This window comes from Miniopterus natalensis, chromosome 5 (assembly GCF_054644295.1).
Source record: "Miniopterus natalensis isolate mMinNat1 chromosome 5, mMinNat1.hap1, whole genome shotgun sequence".
NCBI classification, from domain to species: domain Eukaryota; kingdom Metazoa; phylum Chordata; class Mammalia; order Chiroptera; family Miniopteridae; genus Miniopterus; species Miniopterus natalensis.
This window is the reverse complement of record NC_142085.1, coordinates 9,168,266-9,186,641: the sequence shown is the minus strand read 5'-3', so window position 1 is coordinate 9,186,641 and position 18,376 is coordinate 9,168,266. Positions and strand designations below refer to the sequence as shown.

General features: G+C 49.6%; 1 protein-coding gene across 2 annotated transcripts in view; it reads right to left on the bottom strand.

Moving 5' to 3' along the window:
• Positions 1 to 204: 204 nt before the first annotated feature.
• The window catches only part of ZNF76 (zinc finger protein 76), a 32,513-nt gene continuing 14,341 nt past the window's right edge, over positions 205 to 18,376 (bottom strand). For both annotated transcript variants that reach the window (XM_087817352.1, XM_016223751.2), the window contains exons 2-14: positions 14,010 to 14,177; positions 10,204 to 10,284; positions 10,013 to 10,090; positions 8,444 to 8,643; positions 6,094 to 6,210; positions 5,683 to 5,758; positions 4,963 to 5,088; positions 4,658 to 4,837; positions 3,658 to 3,891; positions 3,391 to 3,563; positions 2,550 to 2,714; positions 1,912 to 2,025; positions 205 to 1,138 (exon numbers count right to left, since the gene is read on the bottom strand). In XM_087817352.1, the coding sequence (XP_087673478.1) occupies positions 1,034 to 1,138; positions 1,912 to 2,025; positions 2,550 to 2,714; positions 3,391 to 3,563; positions 3,658 to 3,891; positions 4,658 to 4,837; positions 4,963 to 5,088; positions 5,683 to 5,758; positions 6,094 to 6,210; positions 8,444 to 8,643; positions 10,013 to 10,090; positions 10,204 to 10,284; positions 14,010 to 14,082 (1,722 nt within the window). In that variant the 5' untranslated portion in view covers positions 14,083 to 14,177 and the 3' untranslated portion in view covers positions 205 to 1,033. The remainder of the gene's footprint in view (positions 1,139 to 1,911; positions 2,026 to 2,549; positions 2,715 to 3,390; positions 3,564 to 3,657; positions 3,892 to 4,657; positions 4,838 to 4,962; positions 5,089 to 5,682; positions 5,759 to 6,093; positions 6,211 to 8,443; positions 8,644 to 10,012; positions 10,091 to 10,203; positions 10,285 to 14,009; positions 14,178 to 18,376) is intronic.

The window sequence follows — 18,376 nt, the reverse complement described above, 5'->3', positions numbered from 1 at the left end:
GGTGGGAAAAACCATCCTGAGATCCAACCAGAGCCTGTAAGCAGTGGTCACACTGGTCCTGCTCCGCCACCCTGAAGCCCACCCAATTAGCTGTGGGCAGGAAGCCACTGGCAGTTCCTCAGGGCTTATCTCCCACCTGCGTCCCTGGTAGGCCAGTCTCATCTGTCCAGCACCAAGGCTCAGAGGAGTGTGTGCCAAGGAGACAGAGCTAAGCGCCTGATCTGACCAGCCCTCCCACCAGGGCCCAAAGCTGCAAGGAGAAAGGGAGGGAACCAGGAAGAAACTTGAAACTTTTTATTAAATACTCATTCACCCGTTTGCCACCACTGCTCACAGCAGGAAAAAAATTATCAAAATGCAATTTAAAAAAATTAAACCCAATCCCCAGTATATACAAGGCTGTTCCTTGCCTCTCTACCACAGAGGTTGAGGGGCAGCTGGGGGTAGGGTAGGAGGGCTGGGCACCTTTTCTCCAGCCACAGGCCCCTGAGCAATTCTGACTGTGGTGGCAGGAAGTACCCTGCTGCCAAGTGACCAGGCATCTCGGCTGGCCTCTGGGGAGGTGCTTATTGCTGGGAGGGCAGGGCTGGGATTGTTCTGCCCCTCCTGGGCTGAAGACCTGTCTGCCCTCTCCCCTGGTGGACAGTGACCAGTTGGAGTGGATGACCAATCCTCACAGTAGCTCCAACTGCCACTTAAGAAGGGGAGTGGACTGAGGCAGGGTGTTCTCCAGAGAGAAGGGAGTGAGTGCCCAGCTGATTTTGAGGGGAGGACGCCCCAGTGCAGCCTGATGACCAAGCTTGTCCTTCTTAGCTCCTGAGGATGACACACTCCCCCGATTCCAGCTGTCCAGCACTTCTCTTGGGCAGGGCCTCCATCCCCTTCAGTTAGGCCATTTTCCTGCTGCCTTCATGCGCTGGAGAGCTACATGGCCACCTTCCACGTGTCAGCCACAGCCTGGGCCTTTGGAGGCAGGGATGGCTATGCAGCACGGCACCTCCTCCAACATGTATGGGACTCAGCCCTCTAGGACTCAGCAGCCACTCTCTGACTCTGTGGTCTCCAAGGTCACGGCACCTTGCTGCATGGCAGCCGTGGCCACGCTGATGGCCTCCTCTAAGGTCTGCTGCTCCTCCAGCTGTGGAGAAGAGGGTGGAGAAAGGAGGAGAGTGAGACCCCTCTCCTAGATTCTAGGGGTAGTGGTATATGGCCTAGCTTTTGAATCCCCTCTATCCCCCCACTGAGCACTTAGTAAGGCCCCCATACACAGGAAGTTCTCCAATAGAGTCCTATTAGCCCGGCCAGCGTGGCTCAGAGGCTGAGCATCAACCTACGATCCAGGAGATTGAGGTTTCATTCCTAGTCGGGGCACAAGCCCAGGTTGTGGGCTCAATCCTCAGCAGGGGGCGTGTAGGAGGCAGCCTGTCAATGACTCTCTCTCATCACTGATGTTTCTCTCTCTCCCTCCCTCTCTCTGAAATCAGTAAAGATATATTAAATGAAACAAAACAAAACAAAACAACAGTCCTATTAAGATAAGTATGGCCAGGAAGCCAAAGAATGGTCCAGGGTCAGAGAGCCGGGCTTGCTCAGAGAAGGCAATGACTGGTTGGAGAGGACCTTAGTAATCATCTACTTCAGCCTGAAGAAATACAAGTATGAAGAGACGAAGGGCTTATACCACCAGGCAGACTGCCACTTAAGTTATTCTGAAGGCTGAAAGGGGCTTCTCACTCTGCCTAAGTCAAGAGTGAGCCTGAGACAGGTATGTGGATGTAGTAAGAATGGGATTTATCCTCTGAAGTGAGCTTTTTTTGAGCCAAATGCCCTTCTCTTCAAGATCTCCATCTAATTCCTCTCCTCTCTCAGTTCCTTCCTCTGGCCCTGGGATCCTCCCAGACCTCTACTCACCTGCACAGCAATGTGCGTCCCATTGGCTGTGGCCAATAGCGCCACCTGTTGATGATGGAGGGATGCTACACTTGAGTCATCAGCCACCACAGCCCCAGAGGTAATGATTGTGACCTTAAATATAGATGAAAAAGGTTTTCCAACTCACCTACATTACTCTCCCTCTCCCCAATCCAAACAAAATCCCTCCAAGCAAGATGGCTGGAAACAACCCAGAAGAGAATGGGTAAAACATTATGGATCATATTAATTAGCTTGGGGTTCAGAGTTCAGTGATGATGTGTTTTTAACTTACAGCCAACTTAATTTAGGCATTTTGGATCATAGGACAGAGCTGTAAAAGGCCCCAGAGATAATTCCCATATTTGAAAATGGACCGAAATCCATAAAAAGTGACTTGCCTGTGGTAGCAAAACAAATGAGGGGTAGACTGAGATTTCAAAACTGTCTCTTGACCCCCAGTGAAATGCCTCGCAACAGGAGTGGCTGATGGCCCAGAGGAACTGGGGGGAATGCCCTTTTTGTGGGGGAATCTTGGTCCTTGTAAGAAAGCTTGACTAGTTGAGCCCGCACGTTAATGTATACCCAATGGAAAGGACAACAGAACAAGAAACCCCAAGCAAACCGCCTGGTCATACGGGCTGCGTCTGGGTGCCATCGGCGCTGACCATGGTGACTGTATGTGTGCCTGATGTGGCAAGGTTATCGTCGTGACTGGGGATGGTGAGGGTGGTGCTGCTGTGCTGGGTCACCATACTGATGGCACTTCCCAGGGCCTGCAGGTCTTCCGGGGACAGGTTGACCTGTCGAGGGGAAGGAAGATGATGAGCTGGGAGTGCAGTGCTGGGTTGTCTGAAAGCCCCTAGGAGGATGTATCCTGCTCTCCCAGACCAGGTTAACTTACTGGTAAGCTAGAAGACTGGCTTCATGTCACAGGGGTGGAGGGGTCAGGGACAAGCAATGAAACAGGCCCTAGGTTGTACAGAAGCTACACTGGCCACTTCTATTTACCACCACTTTGCCACAGGGCTCTGTTCCATGCGACTCAGGGTCTCCACCTAATTTCATCCTCATGCCAAGTCCAAAAGGCACCGTGCACTTGACAGCGAGGGTGCTGACAAACGTCAGGTTATACCACTGGCTAGAAACCCCAGGCTTCCAGACCTCACACCACACTCTGGCTTCTCCACCAGCATGCCTCTTAAGAAGGACACCCAAGTGTCTCATTTAAGTGATCAGGACCTGTCAGCCTCCCAGTTAAGTAAACTACTAACTGTGCTCCAGAGTTCTAGAGACATGCAGGATGCTTGTGGAGGGGCTGTTACAAGATTGGCATGCAGCTACAGCTCAATGATATCCATAAGGCTAAACAGAGACATTGGGTGGAGGTGGGGCTGTCAGAACTTCTGGGCTCTCCAGAGAGAGGGAGAGGGTGCCAGCGAGGGTAGACCACCTCATCTCTACCCCCAGGGCCTGTACCTGCTGGGCACCATCCTGAGTGATCAATGCCACCTGGGGGGCCCCATCCTCCTCAGTCACCATGGCAACTTGGGCTGGGACGTCATCACCCTCTTCTTCACCCTCTTCTTTCTCCGAAAGGTAAGCAATGCGAGGTTGTTTGGGTGGCGGGCTCTCCTCGGCTGCAGAGGCGGCTGGGAGGGGAGAGCCCAGGCTGACACCTGACACCAGATGGCCAAGGGGAGGCCTGTCCTGTCCCCACTCTCACCTCCTGCCCATGCCCCTCACCCTCGAGCTGCTGCTGCTCATAAAGGGCCTGCTCACTCTCCTCTGTGGCCTCCAGCTCGCCGTGGGCGCTGCGCTTGTGCATGGCCAGGGTGGAGGTCTGCCGGTAGGTCTTGCCACAGGTGCTGCAGGTGTAGGGCTTGCAGTGTGTGTGCACCACGTGGTGCTTATACAGGCTTGAGTACTCGGTGAAGCGCTTCCCGCAGCCTGGCACCGTGCAAACGTATGGCTTCTCCCCTGGGGACACTGGGCTGTGAGGGGGTGGGTGGGAACTGGGGCTGGCAAGGGGGAAACTAAGGGGACCAGGGTGGGGGGTAGGGTTGGTGAAGGGCGAGCCAGAGGGAGGGAGAGGGACTAAGACATGGAACTCTAAATGGACAGACTTGGGGAAGATGGCCAGTAGAACACAGAGGGGACATGAGTGTGGGACACTGAGCCCAGAAACAGGTGGAGAGAAAAAAATGAGGGGATGGGCAAAGCTGGGGCTAATGAAGGGGCTAGAGGGAGCACTGGGAGCTTGTAAGGTTGAAGATCATGAACAAAAGAGGCAGGGTTGGAGAGGGACGACTATCATGTCAGGTGCAATGCAGAGTGAGGGGGCGGAAGGCTGGATGAAGAACGTAACACTGGGGAGGGTGAGGAGTCATATGCACAGTGGATGAGGTGTGGAGCTGAAGGTGACATTTCCTTCTGCTTTTTTCCCCATCATGCTGACCCTGGCCTTTTACTGGGAGCTAGGCGGGAGAGAATTCAGAGTGAGTGTAGAGAGGTGGCAGGGAGCTGAGAGGGCAGGCAACACCTGTCACATTGCACACTGCAAGTGGAACAGTGGTTCCGAGGACATGGCCGGAACCGCAGAAGCCCCTCGCCCCGCCCACGGACCAGCCTGGAATGGTCAGCAAAGGGCTCAGGGCTGGGAGTCAAGAATGTGTCTCAGGTCAGAAGCCTACAGTAAAGGGGCTGGGGCCGCAGAGGGGCGGTCTTCGCATGCCAGCTGGCCCACCTGTGTGGATGCGCACGTGATTCTTGTAGTTGGTGGCGCTGGTGAAGCCGCGGCCACAGTGGGGCTCGGGGCAGGTGTAGGGCCGCTCGCCCGTGTGGGTACGCACATGTACCTTGCGGATATTGGACGTGGTGAAGGAGCGGCCACAGCCCTCGAAGGGGCACCGGAACGGGCGTTCACCTGTGGAGATGGGGTGTGAGGGTGGGGTGTGGTTCGGGAGGCGGGTTGTGCTGGAGCAAGTGGCAAGGACAGCACCAGGCTCCAGACCCAAAACTAAATGGATAGGGGGGCAGGGCCCAGCATACCAGTGTGGGTCCGGACATGCTTTTGCAGGTCTCCTGAGGTCTTGAAGGCCTTGCTGCACAGCTCCTCTGGGCACTTGTATGGCTTCTCACCAGTGTGGGTTCGCACGTGACTCTTCAGCCCATAGCCTGCCGGCCATGTGGGAGGGAGGGGTGAGGACACTCAGTAGGGCCTTATCCTCCACTATCTCTCTTCCCAATTCACAGGCTCTCCACCTTAAGGTGCACTCGGTGAGGCTCGGCCTCCTTTGGCACGTGAAGCCTGTGTCTGCCTCTCTATACCACCTGTGCCTGGGCAGGTGAGAAAGACTGGGGAAGCCCACTCTGCCTCCTTCCCTCTGCCACTCTAGAACATGAGTGAGAGGGAGCCTAGAGAACCCATGGCTAAAGGTCCTTGATTCAGAGGAAAAGTGAAGCCCAGAGATGCAATGGCCGACCCAACACCCCACGGCTGGACAGTGTCAGAGCTGACACAAAAGGCTGAGTCTCTCTGTCAACCAACCCTCCAGGCTCCTCCTGCTGGCCTGCACCATGCTGCCACTTGCTTCTGTAACAGGGCTTCCTCCAGGGCTGGCACCTTGCAAGTCAGAGAGCTCTGACAGTAGTTTCTCCAGGAAGGCAGCCTGGTGTTGGGCTCCCTAGAGGGAATTCCCAAAGCTAATCTAGAACCCTCTGCCTTCAACTAGAAGCAGTCCACCTTCAGTCTCCATCCACGTAGATCACCTGTGGCGAAGGCCTTTCCGCAGCTTTGGAAGTCACACCTATATGGACGGTCACCTGTATGAGCTCTTTCATGCACCTGTAAGGACAAGCAATCAATTCAGAGGGACAAGGATATGAATGGGCTCTTCAGTTCTTTTTAGGGCCCAGAGTATCAGTATCGGTCACCAACTTTATTCTGTCTCCTTTTCAGCTGAGAGGCTACCTCCTCCTGGGAGCCTCCCCTGGTTCTCTTTCTTCCTGTGCTCTTCATGTGTGTCACTGGCCCCTGTGCTGACATTTCTGTATACTCATGTCTTCCTCCAGGAGGCAATGAGCAACTTGAGGGCAGGGGCCCCCAGTCAAAGTGGGCAGGTAGAATTATGGGCTGGTGGGAAAGAGGGAAAGGCTGAAAGCTGTCTGTGGTAACCTTACCTTTAAGTGGTGAGCGGTGGTGTACAGACGCCCACAGCCCTTGTAGCCACAACGGAATGCTCTGTCCCCAACCTGCTGCCCTTTGCCGTTATGAGGAGCCTGGTTGTCATGCAGAACCTGAGGAAAAATCATTGCGTCCCTATATGCATTCTCCTCAATGATGGAAGGAAAAAGGTGGGACACAGGGCCCACCTGTGGCAGTTTAAGACCCAATAAACAGGGTTAAACTGCCAGGGGGAGAAGGGCAACCTGGGGTGACAGATCCAGAGAGAGAGGGAACAGACATTGGGAACAGATGCACTGCAGAATAGGCTGGCATGTGGAGTCACCACCCATCTTTAATAGACAGAGGGAGGACTATCAAGGGCTGTGATAGGTACGGAAGAAAGGGCATCCTAGACAGCCAGGTAAGGTGGGGAGGGGTGGTCTGAATGGCTACACCTGAGCTAGGCTGGAAGCCAGTAACCCCTTTTATGACCATGCACACCTAGGAGGCCACAACTCTGGACACCTCTCCCCTCTGATGGGAGGAGCCCTCATCCTCCCCATGGGACACCTGTGCTCAGAAGGGGCATTAACAGGGGGCTTGTTGTGGGGATGAGCTCACCTAGATTCACCAGAGTGAGGGGGCCACAACAGCAAACTGCAGGAGCCCTGAGGACAGGGGCCTACAGGTCCCCACCAGCAGCATCAGCTCCAAGCACAGCGCCCAGCTAACTGAAAAATCCTTCCCCTTCATCTTTCCTGGGAACAGTGCCAGAGCCACCCATTCACCCAGCTTCTGGCTTCAGGGAGCTTACTCTTCTGCTTTCCTGGGGAGGGTTCTGAGGAAACTGTCCCTAGTCTTTGTTTCTGGGACACTTTGGCTTTCCCAGGAGCTCCTGAAACAGAACTTGGGAAGTCATGGTGGGTAGGGAATCAAGGGCTGAGGCCAAATTCATGGCAAGGCCAGTCTAGTCAGCTCCAGGTCAGGGGGTCAAGCTGCTGACAAAGTTCCATGGACACTTAAGAAGCTGGTGGTTGCCAAGGAAGGGTCACAGGTGGCCAGGCCTGCTCAGCCAGCTAACCCACTCAGGCTCGAATTTCATTCCCATGTCTCACTAGCTCTTGGAGTGATCCAGGGAATTAAGGAATTTCCGGGCTGGAAGTGACCTGAGATCATCTGGTCCCATCTCATTGAGTTAGAGAGGAACAAGCTGAGGCCTGGGAAGGAGGGGAGTGGCTACCCAAGGTCTGACTGGGTAGAGGCAGAGCCAGTCATGACTGAAAGCCCCGCTGTCTTTCCGAAAGTATCAAGTCTCAAATTTGGCTTCTAAAATGCACCCAAGGAACAGGGGTGGGAGTGGGGATAGCTCAAAGTGGCCTGCTGTAAAGTTTTGTGCTTCATTTTGAAAAGACACAGGGTTTCCTCTTCTCTTCTATGATACAGCCACCCTAGTTTTATTATAAAAACAATCCCCATCTATGGGTAAAACTAGTTCATCCTGAGGAGGGAGAACCTGGCTTGGAAAGCTTACAGTTTGTCTGGCCAGGCGTGGCTCAGTGGTTCAACGTCGACCTAGGATCCAGGAGATTGACGTTCGATTCCCGGTCAGGGCACATGCCCGGCTTGTGGGCTCAATCCCCAATAGGGGACGTGCAGGAGGCAGCCGATTAATCATTGATGTTTCTCTCTCTCTCCCCCTCTCCCTTCCTCTCTGAAATCAACAAAGATATGTTTTTTTAAAAAAAGCTTACAGGTCTCTGTACCCGCTTCCTCTGTGGGCAGGACCATGGCTCTAGCACAGGCAGCTTGGACTGATGTTTGAAGAGCAAGGATCCTTTTCCTTTGAGGCTGAGCTACTGTGCCGGCCTGTGTTCCAAGAATCCCAGCTGCTCTGTCGCATCTGCCCTCGTCACTGCCTACTGAGGTTATTTCCCCAAATGACTAAATGAATAACAGAGAAGACATAAATATAAGAACATCTGACCTCAGTGGACTGGAAAACTAATAAAAGACACTGGCAAGGGCTTCCTGGACAGCACAGAGGATTATTACAACAGCCAAAGTGAAACAAGGCTTAAATCCCCCAATTCCCGCTGTGCGGCTGTTGCTCTTGCTCACAGCTGCCTCTCCTCTGCAGTCGCGGCCTAAGCAAGGGTGAGAGGAAACAGCTGCCGGCAGCGCGGCCAGGCTGCAATGCACGCCCCGGCCGAGGATGTGTGAGATGAGCTGGGGAGCTGGAGAGCTGGGGTACAGGGCAAGGCGGTAGCCCAGGCCATGTCCAAGCACCAGACATCTTTAGAGTCTTGTCCTCTAAAGAGGTAGCAGTTCTGGTAGGCCAAGGAGTGTCAGGCTCTGCGAGCTCACCTTGCTGGCGTACTGCTCCAGGGCGACCACTGTGTCTGCGCTGAAGCCCTCGTCATCCTCTGTGGCCAGGTCCTCTAAGCCCACTTCCGTCTGCACGGCCAGGATGGTACTGTCTGCCGGCACAGCCACAGGGTGGTGAATGTAGGCAGTGGAGCCATCCTCCAGCTGGACGGCTTCCAGGGCGCTGGGGTCATAGCCCTCTGCGGGAACATGTGGTTATGGTTAGCCCAAATGCTGCATGAGGGCAGGAGGTAGGGCTTGGACCCTGACTTTAAGGCAGAGGTGGGGAACATCTGGCCGTTGGTCTGGCCCTGCCAAGGCAACTGCAGGCAGGACTCAAAATTCAATAAATCTAGGAGCTTTTTTCATAGCTAATTTTTAAGTTGATAATTTTGTATGGCCTGTGAATGACATTATAAATATCCAAATGGCCCTTGGCAGAAAAAAGTTGCCCACCCCTGCTTTAAGATAATGAGAGGTACATAGACCAAGGAGGGTCTCAGTGCCAGGTTTCTCCTGGTCCGTTACCATGGTGATTCATTCTGGCTGGCCCTCCTTCTGGGGCTCCTTTTCCTAAGGACAAGGTCTATGGAGCACTCACTAGGAATTCACAAGCTCCTTGAGAACCTGAGGGGACAGTCATCATCCTGACCTATATGACCACAAGAACCTCCTAACTGGCGGTCCCTTAGCCCCTTTACTTCCCTCCAAGCAGCACAGTATCTGCTGTGCTGAGGGATCTTTGTAGGACACAAATGTGATCATGTGACCTGAGGGCCTAAACAATTCAACTGCTTCCGACTGGTCTCAGAATAAAGACCAAAACCTTTCTCCTGACACTCACGCCCCAAGCACTCTGGGCCGTGCCTCTCTGTTTGGCTTCATCTTACCTGTTCTGCCTTCACCCACAGTACTCTAGTTTCTAGCAGTTTCTGGAATGTGCCATCCTTTCTCACTGTCTCTGGGCCCATGCATGGTGTTCCTTCTGTCTGGAGTACTGACTTTCCCTGTCACCCCTCTTTCCCTGCCAAGTCCACTTCACTCTTCAGCTCTCAGCTCAAGTGCCACTTCCTCAGAGATACCCTCCTGAGCCCGGTCCCTATGTGTGATGACCAGCTCATCAGTGATGATTCACATCACTGCTATTCCCCACCAGACCCCAGGGCGGCTGGGACTGTCAGGTTGTTCTCTCTTGCGTATTCCACGTGTAGCCAATGCTAGGCACATGAGTAGTCACTCAAGAAACTACTTATAGGATGAATAAACTGTTCTTCTTCAGTACTTTAGGGGTTTTAGTCTTATAAGTTATTTGCTCCTGGTCTTGGATGGCATCCTTAGGTCCTCTTTAAAGCCCTAAGACTTTGTAATTGTGCTAGAGCCAAAGCCACCATCAAGGCCCAGCTTTCTGGGGATAGGAACAGCTGCTCCTGTGGTACGCACAAGGGAAGGTGGGTGAGAATGCTAATCCAGGTGAGCTTGGGGACTGCAGCTCCCACAACTGTGCCCCAACTCCCAGGAAACGCCACCCCATGCCACAACCTCCGCCATTCATGATGACCAGGACCCCACCTTTGGGTGTGCGGTGTATGTAGGCCATGCTGCCATCTTCCAGCTGCACAGGCTGTCCATCCTCAAAGGAAAGAGGTTCTGCAATGAGAGCAATGCCTGCTTTTCTCTGGAGCTTGGTGCCAGGAAGGGGTTCCTCGGTGGGGACTGCCTGCCACCCCTCCATGAAACGGGGTGCCTTGGGGTGCCCTCACCTTTCTGCACCGTCACTTGGTGAATGTATGCAGTGGTCCCATCCTCGAGCTGAATCACTTGCCCTTCAAGCAGCTTCTCTCCTATGGAGGCAGATATGGAGAGAAGTGGGCCAGGCCCAGAAGGGACTGCAAACACCTGCCTGTGTTTAGTGGAGGCCTTTCTGAGACACAGGTGTCACATCTGTGTTCCTAAGCACAGGTGACATTTCCAGGTTACCTTGCTCTCTGCCTCCATAGGCCTGGGCCTCCAAGGTACAAAGGGTAAAGACATCCTGCCAAGAGGAACCACACAGATCCCAATAGATTCCCTTCCTGTCACTCACAGGACGAGCACCCTCATTTATTATTCTATACATGCTCAACACAGTGGGGACTTCCAACCTGCCGAGACTGAACTAAATGGAGCATAAAGGATGCCCCGAAACCTACAAAGGACCCAATGGTCAAGAGTCAGACAGGGCTCAAACTAATACATCAAAACACTGACCCATCTCCGCTGTGGCAGCATGCCAAGGCCAACACCCTCTGATAGGGCAGTATAGCTACTGCTTAGAAGCAGTGGGCTCTGGGACCAGTCCAGGCTTCCTGGGTCTGAACTGTAGTTCTACCTCTTACTAGTTGTGGGATCTTGGACAGCTCGTTTAACCTCTCTGTGCTTCAGCTTCCTCTTCTTAAGATGATTAAAAATTGTGTTTTCTTCACTGGGTTGCTCTAAGGGTTAAATGAGTTAATGAATATATAACACTCAGAACAGTGCCTGTTGTGGTCACTAAACCTTAGCTTTTCTTACAATAAGCCCAATGGGCATATTTGAAGAAACAGAAAGTAAAGCAATTAGGAGCAATGTGATGTGACGACTGTGCTACCATGTGCCCATCAGGTCTTGCTCCACTGCCAGTGGTGGGTCAGATCTCCTTCACTGATCTCTGCCATTTTCATTTCAGTTGTCTATTAAAAAACTGACTCACCTAAAGCAACAAAATAGCACTATAAAATTAACAAGACTCCAGAGTTCCTAAGGTATTATCCTTTCTTTATCTCAGATTCTTACTGGAAAGCCCTTCTAAGAGCAAAAGGCTCTTAAATTTTTGTGTCCAGTGAGTTTGAGAGGAGGGAATAGGGAAAGGGAGTGAGACAGGGAAGAAGGGGATTGAAGAGGTAACAACAGGTGGTTTGTTCATTCCTTTCCTTTCAGGTTTCAGGTTTGGGAAGCTGAGCTCTTCCAATATGGGTAAAGGACCAGGCAACTACGTCTGGCCCAGCTCTCTGCTGATGTCTCTCCCTCAGAGGAATTCCTAAACTTGTTCCCAAACTGAGTCTTCTTGGGTCAGTAATGAACAGTTCTACAACCTCGTTGAAGGCAGGTAAAGTGGAGATGAAGGTAAGCAGCAGAGGGAGAGGGACCCACTACCCAACCCTTCCTGAGACCAGTAGGCCACTCTGCCTTTTAACACTTTATCTGTCCTTGCAGGGGCACCAGTATTGGGGGTCCTGACAGCCTCAGGAGAGCTGCTACCAGTAGAGTGGGCATTGCTTCACGGCAGAAAACACAATGTTGAGAAGAGTTATTTGAGAGAAAAAAATTTTTAATGTAGAGCTATCAATATTTTACACTTCTATGTTCTAAATACAATCCTTGATTTTCAAAAAATATGTCTTTCTTGATTTCAGAAAGAGGAAGGGAGAAGGAGAGAGACAGAAACATCAGTGATGAGAGTCATTGATTGGCTGCCTCCTGCACACCCCCCACTGGGGATTGAGCCCACAACCCAGGCATGTGCCCTGACTGGGAATTGAATTGTGATCTCCTGGATTCTAAGTCGATGCTCAACCACTGAGCGACGCCACCTGGGCACCATCCTTGATCTTAAAGTAAATTTATATTGAACACACTATATATATATTTTACTAATATACATTTAACTTGTGTCATACATTTTAATTTAAAATATATTTTGAAATGTGTCACATTCGCTGAAAAAGAATTTTAACCTAGAATTTCCTCTAACAACCAGAGACTACAATGGGGAGAGGGAGTCGGGAGAAGAACTGGCTGACAGGACCTCACATCCCATTAGACAGTGACCGTACACTTCTGTCAGTCGGAACAGTCCAGTGCATTTATTCATAGCACATTCTTCCCCTCTCAGAAGTCAGGTGTGAATTACATGCTTTATGCTCACCCTAACTTCAGGTAAACCTCATGAGATGAAGGGGCCCCATCAAGGGCTTCAGAGGAGCTCACCAGAGAGAGGTGCCTTCCGAGACAGTGAGGCTCTGCACCCGGAAGGCCAGCTCTACCCTTGACGGTGTGAAATCTGTTGTGTGTGAGTGTGCGCACACATGCAAGCACACACTGCGGCACCCTGGAGGTAGCAGAGAACAGAGCCAGGAAGAGTGAAGAGAGAAAGATATAAACGAGATGTAGGGGAGACAAAGAGACCCAGATACAAGAAGGAAAGAGATAAGGAGAGTGTGGCTTTCTCTGGCCAAATGTGGCCACTTGCATTCACTTATTCATTCAACCATTACAAATTCATAGCAGGAGACTGAGGCCTGGGAAATAACTGGGTCTGTGGAGTAAACACAGCCCAGTCTACAGTTCCTAGTTTCTTCCACCCCAACGACACTGCAGCAGCTCAGCAACTCCTGTGATGGGAAGTCTGCAAACAGAGGGTTTCAGGCTTCAAAAGTATTCTAGGGAAGTTCCATGTTCAAGAAAACTAAGCCAGGCAGACCCATACATCCTAGGTCTTCATAAGAAACCTTTCCAGAAGGCACCCCTCTCGCTGTCATATGGAAAGAGCTTACTGATGAGATTAAGGGGTCTCTTTGTCATCATCAGGAAGCAAATAATTAAAATGAAATCAACAAAAATTATCTGTAAACTTGGAAATTTTGACAATGTATTGAAGTGAGGGAGGGCAATGTTGCAGTGACAATGCAATTGCGAGGATGGCAGTGCTCACGGAGACCAGAAAGGCAAGACAAGGCCTAGGAATGAGGCAGTGCTTGCCCAGTGCTGTCCAAGGCAGGCATGCATGCCACCTGGTGTGCCTGAGACACTGGGGAGAAACGCGGAGCCTGTGGTGAAGGCCCTGCCCTTCAACAACACTCTGATCTGATGCCACCCTCACCTTGATCTTAAGTTCCCAAAGAATCCAAATTTCAGGTAGAAAATGAATTTTTTTAGTATTTAGTGTTATTACTTTAGTATTTTTAGCATTTAATCCTATGTTTATACATGTGTACCCCATGCAGTATTTGGGACATACTTTTACTACAAAATTATCTGTTTATTTGAAATTCAAATTTAACTGTGTGCCACGTATTTTTATTTCTGGCAACCCTAGTGGGGCCTAAGGCACGAGGTCCATTCTTGGGTGTCCCTCTCTGGACCTAGAAGAGTATCTTGTACATGGTATGCTCAGGAGATAGTTTGAGTGCTTAAACTTGCTTGGAAGCTCTGAGAAACTGGACAGGGAGTATTTGAAAAGCAGGAAGTCAAAACCAGAGCTGTGGGCCTCTACTCCAGAAATATTTGCGAGCTACTTACTACATGTAAGGAGTTCTGCTTTCAGAGTTCTTGGCTCCCATGGCTGGGCTGGGCTGAATTTCCAGCTGCCTAGATGTCTTTTTATTTTAAAGAGTTCCCTTTTTAATAAATTTCCTCAAGAGGTTCTCATGTAGAGCAAGCTGTGGCAAGCGGGTGGGAAGGTAGGGTGGGGGTGAGACTCTTGGAAAGGGACACTGCTCTCCAGAAGCTGGGGGATGGGGGGGATCCTGAGGTCTCCAAAAGTACGCACCTTTGACAGCTTGCTGGACATAGGCTGTTGTCCCATCACTGAGGGTGACCGTCTGCAGCCCCAAGCTCTCCATGGCAAACTGCTGCTCGTGCACTCAGACATGAAGTTGGCTTCTGCCAGCACCGTGAGCCACAGCTGACATCAGGGATTTCCTCCTGGGTCACAAATCTGAGGAGAAAGACAGTTTCACATTATGAGTTGCACAGCTTCCTAATGCTGCAAGGACACATAAGGAGAGTGAACGAGGGCAGCCAAGAAGAAAAAGAGATGAATTCCCCAAAGTAGATAACTATGTTGGTTTTTATGAAGTGGGTTCAAAATATACACATCTAAGAATTCTAAAATTTGAGCATAAAAGCAGCATGCCAGCCAAACTGGCTGTAAATTAAGATTTCATTGATCAAAAGCTACTTTTAGAAGGGAGCCCCATTGGAGGCAGGCAACCAATCTCACTGCTGCTGGTTCTCTCTACCCATTCTGACACCTCCTGTGCTCAGAGCCATTCATGCACTGGCCCTGCTGACCCTCCTTAGTGAACATCCCACAGGCACCACACATGGAATGAGTTCCCAAAAGAACTCACAACCTCCCCACCCCCAGAACTGTTCTACTTCCAGCTACCCAGAATCAGTGGGGTCATCCTTGACTCCCTACGCCCTCAAAATCTAGGTGCATCCCTATCTAACAGCACACGCAAAAATGAACTCAAAATGGATTAAAGACTCGAATGTAAGACCTGAAACCATTAAACTCCTAGAAGAAAGCATAGGGGGTAAACTCCTTGACATCATTGGTGATGATTTTTTAAATGTGACACCAAAATCAAAGGCAACAAAAGCAAAACAAGTGGGATTACATTATACTAAAAAGCTTCTGCATATTAAATGAAACCATCAACAAAAGAAAAGGCAACTTAGGAAGTGGGAGAAAAAATTCGCAAATCATATATCTTATAAAGGGTTAATTTCCAGAATATATAAAGAACGCATACAATTCAATAGCAAGGAACCAAACAATATGATTAAAAGTGGACAGAGGATCTGTATAGACATTTTTCCAAAGAAGACATACAGATGGCCAACATGTACATGAAAAGATGCTCAACATCCCTAATCAGTAGAGCAATGCAAATCAAAACCACAATGAGATATCACCAAATACCTGTTAGAATGGCTATTATAAAAAAAGACAGGAAATAAGTGTTGGTAAGGAAGTAGAGAAAAGAGAACCATTGTATGCTATTGGTGGGAATGTAAGTTGGTACAGCCATTATGGAAAATAATATGAAGATTCCTCAAAAATTAAAATAGAACTACCATATGATCCAGCAATTCCAATTCTGGGTATTTATCCAAAGAAAATGAAAACACTAACTCAAAAAGATATATGCTCCCCCATGTTCATTGCAGTGTTACTTACAATAGCCAAGATATGAAAACAATCTAAGTGTCTATCGATGGATGAATGAATGGATAAAGAGTGTGGTATATATAGGGTGTCCCAAAAAAACGTAAACATACACTTTGAATAATTATAAAGGCAGTGTTTATTAAAATACATTCATTTTCATAACTGAGCTATCAGCTATATACCTTTTTTTGGGACACCCTATATATTGCAATAGAATATTATTCAGCCATAAAAAGAATGCTAAGTGAAATAGTTAGAGAAAGACAAATACCATATGATCTCACTAATATGTAGACTCTAAAAAAACCCTACCAAAAACAATAAATCAAAACCAAGGTCCTAGATACAGAGAACAGATTGGTGATTGCTAGAGGATGGGGGCTGGGTGTGGGCAAAATGGGTACAAACTCCAGTTATAAAATGAATAAGCTTTGGGGATATAATGTACAGAATAGCGACGAAAGTTAATAAACTATACTGCATATATGACAGTTGCTAAGAGGGTAAATCTTAAAAGTTCTCATCATAAGAAAAAAATTCTGTAACTATGCATATTAACGAATGTTCATTAGACTTACCATGATGATCATTTTGCAAAATATACAAATATTAGATCATTACTGTTGCACATCTGAAACTACTGTGTAATACTGTATGTCAATTATACCTCAATTTAAAATAAAGCCTAGGTACCTGTTTCAGGAGAGTATCCCCTCTTCTTGACTACTTACTATAAGTGTTTCCTAATGTAGGTCCTCAAACTCTTGCCTGTTTCCTATTCATTTTGTAATATTTTGTTGGGATGACTTAAAAAAAAGGCACAAAAATAAACTTACCACTGCCTTGATTAAAACTTGCCCTGGCTGGTGTGGCTCTGTGGTTGGAGTGTTGTCTAGCGCACCAAAGGGTCTCGGGTTTGATTCCTGGTCAGGGCACATACCTCGGCTGCGGGTTCAATCCTTGGTTGGGGCACCTGCCTGAGGCAGCCAGTTTCTCTTTCACATCAATGTGTCATGTCGCGTGTGTGTGTGTCCCCATGGAATCAATGAAACGTGTCCTTGGGTGAAGATGAGAAAAAACAACAACTGCTCCATGGCTTCCTATCACCCTTAGAGTCTACCCTGCAGGCAAGGCTGGGTCCCCTTATAAGTCCCTGCAGCCCTGGGCACCACCTCTTCCTAGCGCTCGCACTCCTGGAGTCACCTACTTCAGTGCTTGTCACTACCTCTTTAGCATTTGTTGCCTACACAGGACTCTGGGCTGCAGCCTGGTTTCTGGTTCACTGTGGGCTCTCCACAAATCCTTGCGGAGTGACTCACAGGGTCCTCATGTGTGAGGCAGGAAAACTGGAGCGTCCAGCTGGCAGGACTTCCTCTGCATCTGCTGTGGCGTGGAGCCCACTGCAGTTGGAGAGCCCACACTTGTGAAGCCTCTGCTCATGGTTGAGTAGTTAAGATTCTCTTTACCACATGTCCAAAGAATTCCCCTGGACTTGGAATCTAGACTGGCTACCTGATCCTCACTACCCACCAGCTAATCTTCTCGATCAATGCCACTCAAACTGTGTTCATGTCAGGGCGCCCAGAGAGGATATTTACATGTCACACTGTGGATGCTGCTGCCTGAAGCCAGAAGCAACACCAGCTGGAGCTTTGGCAGCCCCGAGGGATGAGTGGATCAATTTCTTAACATAACTATAGCGACACACTGGTTGGGATGCTCTCCCCTAGATTTGGCAGCCCCACTAGGATAATTCATTCATTCTGTCCGTAAACATTTACTGACTGGGCTGCTCCAGGGACAGCAACACTTACCACCATGACTAGTGAACAGTGCTGCACTAGGCGTCTTACACGGAGCTCACTCCACCCTCCCACGATCCTATGATCTTCCTCATTTTACAACTGAGGAAACTGAAGCCCAAGACATGAAGTAACTTGTTTAAGGTTACAGAGTTAGTAAGTGGGAGGGGAGGATTTGAACCCAGGCCACCTGGCTCTTAAGTACTCTACTATGCTGCCTAGTACAAAGGTTTTTAGCTGGGTATTTATGAACCCTGCAGCCACCTAAAAATAGTGTGTGAGCATGAGCATTTTTCTGAAGTGGGGGGAGTCCAAGACTGTCATCAGCGTCTTACAGGGATTAAAGGTAAAGAACCACTGGTCTAGATGGGAATCCTACATCTGACCCATCTTCTCTGGTTTGCTAGGACCCCAGCAGGGACTCCAACCTGGCCCAGAGCCCTGATAACTCCCACATGGTCCCATTCTCATGAAAGTTCTGGTCCTGGCCTGTCTGCTCCACAATCCTTGACTTTCACTGTCTTTATTAGGGAGAGAAATTGTTCTGGTAGCCTGTTTTTGTGTAATGGTATTGTGTCAGAAATAAGGAAACACGTGAAACCTAAATCGGAAAACAAAGCAGACTATATGTTGAAAGGGATTACAAAACGGCCTCAAATCTTTCTGGCTGGGCCCTGCAGCTGCTGCAGCAATGGTGGTTTAATTGGGAATTTCTGAGGAAAATCTGTGGTGTAGTTAAGAACATAAGCTCTGCAGTGAGACAACCTGGATTCTAATCCAGTCTCTACCTCTTCAAAGCTGTGTGCCCTTGGGCAAGTAACTGAGCCTCTGAGCCTCAGATGGCACTTCTCAAAAAGGGGCAAAATAGTGAAACCTTCTTCACAGGCTGCTGTAAGAATTAAATGAGGTCACGTATGTCGGCATTTAGCACAGTGCTGGCACACAGGACATACTCCAGAAACATGGGCCCCAAAGAGAAGGGGATGGAAGAGGAGCCTGCAGGGAAATGCTTTTGAAGCAATGGGTATTTCTGAAACATAGCCAAAAGTAGTGGCACCAGCCCTGAACTGGTCTGCAGAAATGGCTTCTAATCTTGATTCTACCTCCCATGACAGCCACCTAATGTGTAAAATGAAGCACTGGCCCAGATGACCG